Source organism: Peromyscus maniculatus, chromosome 21, assembly GCF_049852395.1.
Source record: "Peromyscus maniculatus bairdii isolate BWxNUB_F1_BW_parent chromosome 21, HU_Pman_BW_mat_3.1, whole genome shotgun sequence".
Lineage (NCBI taxonomy): Eukaryota > Metazoa > Chordata > Mammalia > Rodentia > Cricetidae > Peromyscus > Peromyscus maniculatus.
The window spans coordinates 41,908,433-41,923,491 of NC_134872.1; the positions used below are offsets into that span (position 1 = coordinate 41,908,433).

At 40.7% G+C, this 15,059-nt stretch overlaps 1 protein-coding gene across 2 annotated transcripts in view; it reads right to left on the reverse strand.

The window, feature by feature from the left end:
• Window positions 1-15,059, reverse strand: part of Kcnh8 (potassium voltage-gated channel subfamily H member 8) — a 373,224-nt gene that overhangs the window by 44,146 nt on the left and 314,019 nt on the right. For both annotated transcript variants that reach the window (XM_076557538.1, XM_076557539.1), the window contains exon 11: window positions 12,464-12,678. In XM_076557538.1, the coding sequence (XP_076413653.1) occupies window positions 12,464-12,678 (215 nt within the window). The remainder of the gene's footprint in view (window positions 1-12,463; window positions 12,679-15,059) is intronic.

Here is a 15,059-nt window from a genome sequence, read left to right on the forward strand (position 1 = left end):
GACAACTGAAAAACCAAGACATCTTGCTGGGCCACAAATGGCAGGAAAAGTTGACATGATAAAGTGACATGTGAGTCCTTCAATGTCAATTTTCTGAGAATACTTCTCTCAGAATTGGACAGTATTAACTATGTTCTCTTACTACCCAAATCTGTGCTAGCAGATGTGTACCTATACACAGGCTACTCTTGGAGAACTAAGAATCTAGACGTCAGATGTGATTTGTAAAATTATTACTATTTTGTAAATAATCTTAAAAGAAAATTGCTTCCAAGCAGCCTGATTTTGTTTCACATTGAAACAGGGACTAAATTTAAACCAAGTGCCTTCCCTCTCCCCATATAGTCTTGAAATGAATTACATCATAATATAGTCACACCAACAGTATAAGATGACTGCAAATCAAAGCTTTCACCTAAAGGATCTAGTCAGTCTCCATTCTAGGAAGCATGGAACTGAATACCATAGATTTAGGAAAGCTTAGTCACAGAAGAAGTTGCCTAGACCAAATGCAGCTCAACAGCACAAAAAACTCAATGCTTTCTCCAGTAACAAGTCTGCCATAAAAATACAAAACTAGGGCCTGGGGAGATAGTTCAGTCAGCAAAGTACATGGGGACCTGAATTCAATTCCCAGCCTCCATAAAAACATCTGAGTGTGTTGCTGTGAACTTGTGCTGGGAAGGAGGAGCCAGGGCATCCCTGAGGCTTTCCAGCCAACCAATCTAGTCAGGTCAGCAAGCCCTAAATTGCAACAAGAGACTTTCCCAAAAATCAAGATGGACAGTTTCTGAAGAAAAGAACTTAAAGTTGATCTCTGGTTTCCATGCACATATACATGTGCACATATAATCACATGTACCTGCACACATGCATAGATACCATCACGCTTGAATACATATACAACTGCACACACACACTAAATAAAATAATGAAAACAGAAAAAGGAAAAATGGAGATAAAGCTTAACTTTTGTGTGTTAGAGACCTAGGGTTCAGACCTGGATAGAAATATGCATTCCCACTTTGATACCTCAAGCTAACACCAAGGAGGGATGTGAGGAGGAAGACTGGACAGATTTCATCACCTGCACTGCAGATCTGTTTCCCACAGCTCATCATTGATGGCAGCATATGGATGGATTACACACTGGTGAATTATTTTTTAACCACAGGTAAGTCACCTTTTCTAGAAGCTTGGGTTTGTCAGTTTAAATTCATTTCTCCTTTCAAAATGTTTTTTTAATGAATTGTTTTATCTTTTTCTTCATATGTGAATGCATTATTTTGATCCAAATCCACCCCTCACTCCAACTGATTCTGGGTCCTTCCCCCAAATCATTCCTCTCACCTTCACAGTCTTTTTTAAAGAATACACACACACACACACACACACACACACACACACACACACACACACACAAACACACACACATGCAGACAGATACACACAGAGACACAGACACACACACATGCATGCACACCACACACATACAAACCATACACACATCACATATACACACCACACACACATACACATACACACACACACACCCCTTCTGAGTCCAACTAAGATTTCATGCAGTATTTGTACACATGAGTCCACTATAGTGTAAGAAATCTACTAGAAGCACCACCTCTTAAGAAAACTTTCTCCAACCAGCCATTAATTGCCTATAGCTTCTCAAACAAGGAGTGGGGCCTTGTAATCCACACCCTCCTCAAATACCCATGCTAGAATATCAACTAGATTAGCTTGTGCAAATCTTGGACCAGCAACCAAAGCTCTGAGAGTTCATGCAGCAACTGCTTGTTGCGCCTGACACTGTTTTGCAGCTGTACTCCTCAGTCTCTGGCTTTTTTTTTTTTTTTTTCAATTTTCTGTCCCTTCTTCCCTGTTTCCTTAGCCTGGCAGGAAGAGATTTGATGGTACCCTCAAATGACTGTGTTGTGGCCCAGGCAACACAAAGAGTGATTGGTGGATAACAGTTCTACTTCTTTGATCTCTGGGGCAGCAGTGTTTTATGGGTTGACCCATTTCTATAGAACATGGTATGTTTGCTAGAATTCAAAGACAGATATTCTTTCATCCTCCACTTGGAGGACTTATATCATTCATACTGCAAGCTCTTGTTTCCATTATTCAGTTAAAGTCCCCACAGGGCTCTTGAAAACCCTATGTTCTAAACTTCAGGTAAGGGAAAACCTGTTGTTTTTCAGTGAAACTGGTTTTTATTTCATTGTATTTCTTTTGAACGTACTGACATTCTCTCTGGCTTATGGCTTCTGAGGGGCGCAAGCCTAACTTCCCATAGCATTGCACTTTAGACACTGCCCTGGCTCTATAGCCAATCAGACCCTAATCTCAGCAGAGCACCTTGTGTCAGCAGTACGTTTGGCCACGTGGGATAGAGTGTAGGATATAAGAAACTTCATAGAGTAAGCATTCTATTAGGACACACTGATCATGAATAAGAACACATACAATCCAAACAATTTTGCAACCTGTTAAATGCTTGGCAAACCTTAAGACGATGTGACAGGAATGTGGGAGGGACCAATGCCAGCATGTGGTTATGTAAGGCAAGAGTAGCAGCACTTCATGTGGGGGAACAGGTGAGGAGGTGCATAAACCAGGAGCCCTGAAATGCAGGATTGAGTGAGGCAAGACAGGCTGGATTCCTGCCAACACCACATGCACCAGGTGGCCTGGGAAGGCAGGCAGGGAAGGAAGGCATAGGACTTGACAGTTATGGTAAGAAGTCTGGATTTGCTAGTTCTTTGTGCAGGGTTGAGGCCTCCTTAGGTTGCACCTGTCCACCTGTTGTTTTTGTTCAGCTCATGCTTTGGGGTGATGCTGGTGAGACTTTTATGGGTGTAGCTTCTGACATTACTAGGAGATACAATCTCACAGCAAACTGTCTGAGTGTCTAGATCTTACAATTTTTCCATCCTCTCTTCTTTCATGATCTCTGATCAGGAGTTGTATTGTTAATGTGTAAGTTAGGACTCAATTCTGAAACTGCAATTTGATCGGTCGTGGTTTTCTGTAATTGTCTCTACCTATAGGATTGCCTGTGATCCATATGTGTTTGGGGGGTCCTAGTGAGACCCTGAAAGTGTAGTATAATATTATGGTATATCATATTCATGTATTTCATAGGTTCACAGATTTTTTTTCAGACACTTGTTGTGGAATAGAATAATTGTTAAATATATAAAGATGTATAAAATGTATAAAAATGTGTGACATTTGTTTATGCTGAATTTGTTTAATTATGTAAAGGTGTGCTGCTTTTGTTTATGCTACATTTTTTAGTTAAGTAAAGATGTGTTGCTTTGCCTGCCTGAGGCACCTGACTGGTCTAATAAAAAGCTGAATGGACAATAACTAGGCAGGAGGGAATAGGCAGAGCTGGCGAGCAGAGAAAATAAATATGAGGAGAGAAGATGAGAAGAGGAAGAGAAAAGGAAGGAAAAAGAGAGGGAGATGCCAGACAGCCACCAGCCAACTAGACACAGAGTAGGACATACAGAATGAAAGAAAGGTAAAAAGCCCCAAGGCAAAACATAGATGAAGAGAAATACAGCTTAAAATAAGTTATAAGAGCTACTGGGACAAGCATAAGATAAATCCAAGCATTCATAACTAATAATAAGTCTCGTGTCATGATTTGGGAGCTGGTTGGAGGCCCAAGAGAAAGCCTGCTACACACAAGTAGTTTGTGACATATGATAGACCACTGAAGTAAAACTGGATAATAAAGATGTATATAGCTTAGGGTTTTTATTGTTGTATTAAAACACAATGACCCAAAGCAACTTGAGGAATAAAGGGTTTGTTTTAGCTTACAAATCTATATCACAGTCAATTACTAAAGAAAGTCAGAGCAGGAACTCAAACAGGCCAGGAACTGATGCATAGGCCACTGAGGAGTGCTGCTTACTGGCTTGTTTCCCTTGGCTTGCTTAGTCCATTTTCTTTCAGCATCTAGGATGACCATCCCAGAGGTGACACAGGTTACAGTGAGTTTGGCTTTCCCACATCAATAATCAATGAAGAGAATGCACTACAGGCTCGTCCACAGGGTCATCTGGTGGGGGCATTGTCTCAGTTGAGATTCTCTATTCCAAAATGACTCTAGCTTGTGTCAAGTTGATATAAAATGCTGCGGGCCACAGGAATATATCATAAAAACTCAGCTGGTTATGGCAAAGTCCTTGGCAAAGATCCCTGGAGGGATCAAGGATTTCCTCCAGAGGAAGCCAAATTCCAAGGAGCTTTTGGTGTTACTTGGCTTGTTATATATCAGCTGTCTTCTGATGAAAATCATGTGTGCCTTCATAGTTTTCCCAGTTGATTTTTCCCTAAGAAGGACTAACAGTGTGGACTGATCACTCTCTGGACATACACATTTAAGGTATTTGGAGAATAGCCTCAGGAAAGGCTTTCTCTGGAATCAGATATCTCCCTTGGCCACTTTTAAGAACTAGCAGTAATAACAGTCCACATGCAAATCTCCTGATTTAAGACAAATTCCACAAGGAGACACCACCTAGGTCAGGTAGATGTTAAGTAAATAGCTTTACACAATTTAGCTCGGACCCTCCTTTCTTACAGCCTTACTAACTTTATAGACCTTTAACTCCTTACCTAACCACTTAATTTTCTGTGCTGACAGCTATGCTCAGTCAGAACCCCAGTTCAAGCCTCCCTGTAATTATCATCATTGGCAGTATCCATCCAGGTCCATCCCCAGATGGAGGAAAGAACCTTATCAGAGATACCTCTGTACTCTCTAAGAACAGATTTAATCATCCAGACTACCTGTTTGAGAAGGCCTGGCAGATGTGCCAATTAAGCTTTACTTATTCCTTTCCCAAACCTTACCTCTAGTTCCAGATCTCCCTTTAACTATCACCAGAGGCATCTATCTGTATACAGGTTGCCTAGCGACTGAGCACACTTTCCCCCACCCTGCAGAAAAAAATGGCAGATAGCTTGGACAGATATGAGCCACAGGAAAAAAAAGACAGTTTTATTTTCCCCATTGACCTAGCAACTTGTAGATTCTTAACATTTTCTACTAATCACGTTTAAGACTATAGTTAAACATATAAGATGCCTTTTCTTAGATATTACCTGAATTTAGCCTTTAGTTAATTCATTTCCCCATTGATCACTTCCTTTTGGGGTTGCAAATGATAATTAACAGTTATTGCCTCTCTATGTGGTTCTTATCACCCCTCTGTTTGACCCTGGAAGCCTGATTTTACACTGCAAAGGGAATACTGCTTGTGATTGTATATATACCAGGACAGAGAGGAGAAAAGAGAATGAAAGAACTAGATGGGTAAGAACTTGAGAGGAACAAACTGAGATGGGGAAGAACTAGATTGAAGGGCTAGAAGAGAGTACTAGAGGAACGAGATGGAAGATGAGGAAGAGCCAGATGGGGAAGAACAAGATGAGGAAGAACAAGATGAGAGAGAAGGAGATGGGAGAGGAGCTGATATGGGAAAGAACTAGATGGATGAGAACCTAGAAGGGGAAGAAGTAAGATGAAGGAATTTAGATAGAACCTAGAGGGGACAACAGATAAATGTATAGAGAAATTGGGCAAGAAAGGAGCTTAAAATGAGAGCAGAGTATAAGCTTGTAGAGAGAGAACTGACAGAATAATAAAGTGTATGGACTAAGGATTGATGATTGATAGGTAGATTTATAAATGATAGTTAAGAGGGAGAAAGGAAGAAAAGGAAGAGGAGGAGGAGGAGGAGGAGGAGGAGGAGGAGGAGAGAGAGAGAGAGAGAGAGAGAGAGAGAGAGAGAGAGAGACTGAGGTAGGGAGGAGAGGGAGAGAGGACCTAGACATATGATAGTGAACAGAAGAACGCTAAAGACAAAAAGACACTAAAATAGCCATGGAGGAAGTGATGGCAAGTTACTTCAAAGAGCAGCAATTAGACTGGTAAAAATTTCTCAACATGATGGAGAAATGCAGATTGGTAACTTTGAAGAAATGAGAGAAAAAAAAAAAGGAAATTCATAAGCATGAAGAAAAGTCAGAGATGGATTCCTGCTTCCCTAGAAGCTGAACATTATTACAAGTGTGAAATAATAAACACTGGTTGCTGTTGTGCAAACACAGATGAAGGACACTAGAGAGTGATATTTGGAGCAATCTTAGAAATCAGTGCACTTATATGAACTAGCATGTAATAGACATGGCATAGAGGTAAATATGGAAAGTAAGGCCTCATTCAATTATGATGCTGAGAAAATTCAATAAGTATACAGAAAAAATAAGTAAGATTTTACCTCATACCATTAACAAAACAATTCTGGATAGCTTAAAGAAAGGTAAAAGGGCAAACAAACATTAAAATAACAGAAGGAAATAAAATCAAATATCTTTATGGCCTCATGTTGTAGAATCATTTTTTAAAAATAAGATATAGATTAAATTAGCCTTAGAAGAAAATATACAAGCTCAACTTATTAAAGTAATATCATCTATGTATTATATGGTACTAAATGTTTGCATATTCACACAATGGATGTTTTAGATAGCTGTGGTAGTGAGGGAGAAACGGCTATTTGTAAGAGTATGGGTCAATCTTGGAAGCAATGTTGACTCCAGTGGAGGGAGCCTTGCAACATGGCATGTGCTGCCATTTGAACATCATGTGTGTCCCTAACCCCCTCATGGTGGGGCATTGGCTGAAAGAGTAAGCTCTGAGTTCACTAAGTGACTCTGTCTCAAACAAACAAACAAACAAACAAGATGAAGACTGAGGGAGGGAGACACCTGGCATTGACCTCTGACCTTCACATATGCATACATGGGTGAAAGCCCTGAAACAAATATCAGACACTAAGGGAGAGTTCACACAGACAAAAACAAGCAAGACCATGAAATGAGTTTGGGTGTGGCACTGGGTTTGATGAGGAAAGGGAGAAGAAAGAACAGGCCAAGTTTGTAGAGGAAGATAGTGTGCTTTGAACATACTAAGTCCTAAAGGCCTGTCCTCAGCAGTTTGATATATGGAGCAGAGTCCCAAAGAGACAAAAGCATGGAGCCAAGAGCCCTGTAATACTCTTATTTTGTAAAAGAAATAGTTACATTTAATATATATGTTTCACAAAACATATATATTACATATATTGCTTACATTTGCTTACTTTTTGTCATTTTAAAAATAGTATTGCATGTAGCATCTTGACTCTCCACTCAATACATGAGACTATGCTGAAACGTGTGTGTGTGTGTGTGTGTGTGTGTGTGTGTGTTCAGTACTGGGAAATGAAACTTGTGCTTCACAACGCTAGGTGAATAGTTTACTACTAAGCTATATCGCCCCACCATCCCCAAAGTCTTTTATTTTTGATTCAGGCTCCTTCATATTTGCTCAGGTTGGCCTTAAACTTCTAATCCTCCTGCCTCAGTCTCAAGAGTAGCTGGGATTGCAGGAGTGTGCAATTATTCTGGGCAAAAGCAAAACAGAACTCTGGTGTATTCAGTTTTGCAAGTGCATCACAAAATGATGGTGCTTATGTTCAGAACAGTGGGAGGACTTAGGCATTGTGATGAGTTGTCAGATTTGTAGCCACTGTGAGTTGGCAGCAGGAACCACCCAAGTGCCATTAGAAGATGCTGAGGGTGAGTGTTTCTCACACACACCCTTGCTTTCAATCCAGAGTCTCTCTCAGACTGTTGGGGTTACTGCTTGTGTTTCCTGTAAATAGCAGCTCAAAGGACATCACAGTGAAGACTGGAAGACACTAAATCTCAGGACCTCTTCCCATTTTAACTAAAGAAGCAGGGAGACAGAAAGAGGTAGCTTAGCATTTTATGCTCCTCAGATAATATATTGTGAGTGGAAATTAAAGAAGAGATGAGATGACAAACACATTTGTAATGTTAATAGGTTCTAGTCATCATTAGAAACTTCCCGGTGTGATAGGATTGAAGAATTTACCCCATTGTTGGCATTTATTGCTGCACAGCCACCATGCCATCAATAGCCAATCAGCACCCACCGTGCACAGCAATATAATATTTATGTGTGGTTACATGAACATCTGAGTTTTAGCCTTCTTCATTTTTGAAAACAGTTATTTTGGATGCTCTCCAATCATTTTGTTTGTTTATCTCAAGTTCCAATCTCTGTATGTGAAGGAAAACTAGATTTCTCAAAAACAGATGAATTTGTGTTAAAATCAATTTATAAAGCTTACCATAACAAATGGTGAAGCAAGTAATCTGCGTAGACAGAAATGGCTGAATTAACCAATCACTGTGGGCCACCAGGAGCTACAAACGGGGCCAGTACGGAAAATATGCCAATAACATAAGATACATAATCAGCATAAGGTCAAAATAGCAATAGGTAGTTTTTCAACAAAGTTAACAAACATTTTATATACTTTAACTTTCCTGTGAGAATGAGTTAAGAGTTTCTTCTAAAGCTCTGCAGTTCAATGGAGCTGCAGGAGCCGCATCCCAGTGTGCCATAGCTCCACCATCTGTAGACAGCTCCTTCCTGCTTCTGCTTTATTTCCAAATGGGCTGATGTCAGTCTTGTTTTCATTATTTTGTTTTTATTGTTTATAGTTAGACAGTTTCATCCACTATGTGATGAGACCCTGTGGACATCTGATAGTTTGAGTTATTTTGTACAAGTAGCCACTCAATTTTTCAGAATAAGTGACTTTAGGTAGTTACATTTATTCTGTTTCCATGTCTGTTACAGTACCATTGCTCTGCCAGAAACCCTTGTGATTGGTTAGTTCTGTGTGTGGGGGAGAATTAAGGAATAGTATTTGAGTCCAAACTTGTTGACAACAGAGAAACATAGTAGATGGAGCAACAGGACTCTTTATGCACAGACTGGTGTCAGGATGTAGCTTTTCCTGAAAGTCAATAAACACTGGAGCAGTAGGAAGGCTTTCCATGGGGTTATGGATTACACAGAAGACAGGTCCAAACTTATCCAGCCATGGAACTGTATCCCAAGATTTTGGAGATATATATGTGGTGTTTCTTATATTTCTTTTAAGCCCTCTCAAAACACTATTGGCTATGCTTTATAAAGGCTATCTCTTTGTTGTATTTTCACCTCAGTCACTGGGTCCCTGTCACCAAGTAGCAGTCTGTCCTGTCCTAAGTACTTGGTGACATTAGCTCAGGGAGGGACAGTTACCTGCCTAGGCCCAGAGCAGCAGTATGGTTCCCACCGTTGCATTCATCCTTCTTTCCTGGTGTGTCTCCTCAGGCTCCCGTTCTGTACTAGGGACACTCCTTACAAAGAAGCAAAGCTTTAGGGTTCCAGCCACAATGATATAGCCTTCACTGAAAAACACTGTGGTCAAAAGGCACTATAAAGCTGGACATAATGCACTGATGGAGTAAAGATTTCAGTGACTGTGATCTCTGGGAAAAGGAAAAGACAACACCCTGAGCACCATGTTGGGGTGCTTTTCAGGGTGGGCAAAGGGGGACTGTCCACTGTTGCTTTGACAGACAAAACAGCCAACTAGAAAGGGGAAGTTTTGCAGGGCAAAGAGTTAGGATAAAGATCAGAGGAGCCATCCTGTGTAGGATTTGGGGTGTATATTCCCCAGGGTGGGGGTAGCTTCATCATTGCCAGGGTCTGAGTATTAGCCAACACCTAACTGGCATATGCAGGGCCTAGCACACCAAGAACCTTAAATGCAAGGATGTCTGTGAGGAGGCTGGGTTGCAGAACATGAATTTCACAGTCACATTGGCCTGAGGACCTGGAATTTGAAGCCAAGTTGGACCAAGAGCAAAAGACTTGAAACACATTGAGGTATTAGCAGAGTTCAGAGAAATCATTTCAAGAGGGAGGGAAACACTTCAAGACTAAGGGCAAACTGAAGAGTCTCACAAGTCCAAGATGATTGTGAACATGACAGAGGTGACCTGCTAATGTTCCATCAGAAGAAGAAGCCTTATCCCATGGAGAGGAAAATGATGTGGAGAAGCTTTCATAGGTGACACTGCTTTAAAAAGGAGTGAATGATAGTGAGGAAAGAAGGAGAGGAGAGAGGGAGGAGAGGAAAAGAAGAATCAATAATACATTGGATGAAATTAGATCTTAATGTCACATTATATTTAAAAATCAACTCAAATAAGAGACTTAAATGTAAGACCTTCTTGACATTGATCTGGCTAATGACTTTTCTTTTGAATGTGACTCTAACACACCAGTAAGGAAGTACTAATTAAATTATGTCAAATTTAAAAGTTCACAGAAAGGGAAACAACCAATGGAGTAGGAAAAACTGCAGAATGTCAGCTAACTGATAGAGGTTGATATTCAAAATATGTGGGGAACTCAAAGAAACCAATGGCAAGAAGACAAATAGACTGATTAAAAATGGACAAAAGAGCAGTATAGACATTCTTTCAAAGAAGATATTCAAAAAGAGTTGGGCATCATTCCTAATCATGGAAATGCAAAATAAACTAGCCTGGTCTACACATGCTAAATTCCAGGACAGCCAGGGCTACATGGTAGACCCTGTCTCAAAAAAAAAAAAAAAAGGAAAGGCAAAATAAAACTGCAATGAGCTATCATCTCACAGCAGCTGGAATGACTGCTGTCACAGAGCTGAGACGTGACTATTGGTGGAGATGAGAAGAGGGACTCCTCACATACTGTGGGTGGGAACACACAGCAGACATTGAAGTATAGCTACCACTGATCCAACAATTCTACTACTGGCTATGTATGCAAATATGCTGAGACCAGTATGTGTCAGAGATACGTGTGTGTTCATGCTCATTGCCACATTCTTCCCAATATTCAAGATATGGATCAACTTGAATGTCTATCAATGAACAGATGAATAAAGAAAACACAGTATTTATTCACTCTCGATGGAGAAGGAAGTTCTATCATTTACAACATTGGTGAACTTGGGAGGGGGCTATGCTTAGTGAAATAAGCCTCGTGTGATCCTGTATGATTTCACCTTTATGTGGAATCTGGAGAAAGCTGGAATCAAAGAAGCTGAGAATAGGATGGCAGTTACTTGAGGCAGATAGGAGATATTGGTCCAAAGACACAAAATTTCATCTCTATTTCAGCATGATGACTATCATTAACAATGACATGTTGTCCACTTGACTACTGCTGAGAGCATTTGAATGTTGTCATAATGAATGAATATGAATGTAAGAAACATAATAATTAGCATGATTTATGTATTTAATAATGTATGCACATTTCAAAACATTGTATATTTCTTAAAACTGTGATTTTTATACTGTCATGGAGAACACAAACTGCACCTTGAATTTTAAGATTCAGTCTATTGCATGAGATGCATGGGAGTTATTTAAGGAAAAGGCAGGACCTTTGTTACTCAAGAGTAGACTTTAAACCTGGGTTTTGTTCTCACATACTGACCTAGCCACCTGCAAGTCTGCATGACCACAGCCACTCTGAATCTGTCTGTTCTGCTACAGAAATGAATTGACACTTATCTTAAAGGGTATTTTAATTAATAAAATGCTTTATATAGGAAGATTGCTTAGAGTAATAGGTAGCCAATAAATATTGACCCTCATTTTCTATTACCAGTGGAGAGGATGGGATAGCATGTATTTATCTAACATCACTTATACCCCAAACCTAGATGAAAGAATATACAATACCCATTTTCTATCTGTTTTTCAAAAGAGAGAATGCTAATGATTACCCAAAATATCTGCATATTGTGGATTAGTCATAACTACAGTTTCTTAAAGCTCTGAGTGCTGCAAATATCTGAGACAAGACACTGACTGTTACACAATGAGCTGCATGTTCTGGCTTGCCTTTCAACAATCATGCCTATTAAGTCATTATCACTGACACATCTAACGAAGTCATGCTCACAATCAGCTTAAACACAAGGCACAGTATAGTACATATTTTGACAGGAAAGCTGTTTGTATAAACTGAAACATGAAGCAAATATATAATTGCACAAAATGTTCATTATGCTTTAAGTGTGACAGTCTTTGGCTTGAATCCATTTAGGAAAATTTGGACACTCTGAAATAGATTGTTTGGGGTACCATTTTAACAAAAAGATTAGTTTCTTGCAATTTCCTGTCTAGCAGTTGAAGGGCTGAACACGCAGCAAACTCTGACCCACATACTTTCTCCTGAAATCTTCAAATGCTGGAGGCGTTACCTATTTCCAGATAAGTACTGTGTATCACTGAAACTGCAATTAGACATGAGCACATGAAGATGAGCAAGCAAGAAACTGCCTACAAATAGTCCTTTCCTTGCATGTTAGCAAGGATCGCAGGTTCTAGTGAATCCATCAGTTAGCCAGGGGCTGAATACTTTACCTGTAGAGCCCTTTACAAAGAGGCTATGACATTTGTCTCTGTTATATCTGATCCCCAGTGCCACGTGCTAATTAGAAAGGGGACTTACATCGCTCTCATGACCTTCTCGAAGGTTGTATGTGAGGTCGTGCTGGATGTCTTCTACAAATTTGTGTGCGTACTCAGGGTAAAGGCCCAGGACCTCAAAGAGACCTTTAAGGATGATACACTGAAGATCACAGTAAGTCAGAGCCTTCACGTCAGCATTGGTCTTGATCACTTGGTCTTTAATTGATAGATTTGCTCCAATTAAATCCCCCTTCCCTAGGAAGAGTGAAAAGAAAAAGAACCATATTGTTTTGAAAAAAGGCAGAGCAACTGGGGCCCAGTCCCTTCATTTGCCTTACAGACTCCACTTCTCTCAATTGTACAAGAAAGAGAAGATCACTGTGAACAAAGATACTCAATTTCAGCAGTACTGAGAGTTGGGGCTCCATTGCTTTTTTGCTGTGGTATGCAAGATGTTAATACCTTCAAACGTTGTCAAATGTCCTGTGTGGATAAAACAGTCACTGGTTATGAACACTGGTCTAGAGGACATGGGTGGATGATTCAGGTATCCTAGATCATCCATGGGTTCTAAGCAGCTCTCTGAAAGAATTTGGAAAATGACTTTGGACCAGTCAATTTGTCAGTCACTTTAACCATTCAGGGGGTAGTAATAACTAATTTTCCTAGGTGGAAAAATGGCTCTGAGCTTCTCAGGTCAGTGCATCAGGAAACCTATTGTCTAGATTCTAACTTTTGGTAGTAACAGAAGTGTGATATTCAACAGACTAAGGTTCTTTCATTTACTTGTGACCATGTCTCCAAGATGGACAGGGGGGTGAACTGCAAGGAGAAAATCTCCATCCCTTTTCTGAGTCAGGGGTAGGGGTTGAACATTTCGGGCCATGGTTTGCATATGTAACATCAGAGGATGCCTCTCAGTTGTCATGTTTTGTGACAGTGAAAGAATGTCTTTCTCCACTTAGACAGGAAGTCAACAGACCAAAAACTAGGGTCTCACATGATGACTACTCATGGGTCCAATGTACCCCAATTCCCCTTATCTAGCAGCAAGCAATACTGCTGTCTACAATAATTCAGATGCCTTCTGGGAGCTAACTTCCTTGTTTGTTGATGAGCTAATATTGGACAATTTCATCTTTTAAATCTTTTAAGTGATTTCAAGATTTGAAAGTATCAGAAAGGAGAAACAGCCTCCAGGGCCAAGATATTACTGAATTTAACTTCTGCTGAACTTTAGACACAGCCACAAAGTCACCCAGAAGCCACACAAAAGACATGAATAGACCTTTAATTCAAACTTGGGCTGAAGGCTGGAGGAGCAGGAGTATTTCACAGAGATCATTAGACACTGGTGTTAACCTGGGTTTCTAGCGAGTCTTCACAAAGAACACTGTTCCCAGGGATTAACTATGATTATCTAAACAGTCTTTTTGCTATCTTGTAATCAACAGCTGCACAGTCCTCAATACTAAGGAGGCCATGCCACTAAAATATTATCAAGTGGGCTGGAGAGATGGCTCAGCAGTTATGATCACTGGCTGTTCTTCTAGAGGTCCTGAGTTCAATTCCCTTCAACCACATGCAGCAACCCCATGGTGGCTCACAACCAACTATAATGGGATCCGAATGCTATGCAGACTGAGCACTCAAATACATAAGATACATAAATAAATAAATCTCTTTTTTAAAAGGGAATGTTATCAAGTAAATTGCCCCACGTCCATATTCCATTATTTTCTTTAATTTATCATTTTCCTCATTATAATATATTAATTCATTATTTGGGAATTTCATACAGTGCACCCCAATCACACTTGATTCCCATTCCCCCCAGATCTACCCTCCCACCCTTGCGCCTTCCCCCCCCCCAAAAAAAAAACCAAAAACCAGAACCAAAAAACCCACCAAATCCAATTTGTGTTGCCCACATACTCTTTGTAGCGTGGTCAAACTCCCAGTGGCGAGCCTCTTAAAGAAAATTGAGTACAACCCCCACCCACCCCCTCATCCCCGCCCCTACCTCCTGCCAGAAACCATCAACTGTGATGAGCTACACATCAGCATCTTTATAACAGTTTTTGAGGACTGTCTTCAATAGCTTCCTGCCTGGACTGTTTCTTTTTTTGGGGGGTGGGGGGTTGTCACAGAAGCCTTCAATGTCTCTCATTTTCAGTTATGAGTCTGCAGTCATTGATACTGCTGCAAAAGAAGCTGCCAACAGCAGGCGGTGGCAGGACAGATCATGAACTTCCACATGGTTTCTACCTGGTCCCCAGCAGCATCAGGGATCACAGATATCAACTTGGACTCTGGTGGCAGTGTGGACCATGGAAGTCTTTTGAGTAAACTTAATCCAGAAAATGAACTATTCTTCATCTCTGGTATCTTGCTGCTCAGAGTCAGGGCGATCTTGTGGCTGGGCAGTGAGTCTGCTGGCAGGATCTGCTCGAGTGCCAGGACATTGTATTCCACCCTGCCCTTGGTGCTGGCCACCCCGGGCATAGCCATCGTGTCAGTAGTCCTTGGACAGTGGCCTCAAGCTCTCCTCCCCGCAGCAAGGAGAGCCACGCTAGGGGCGGCAGTTACAGCAGAGAGGCTCTATGCTGTGGGTCAGGTCTGCAGATGGAGCAGCA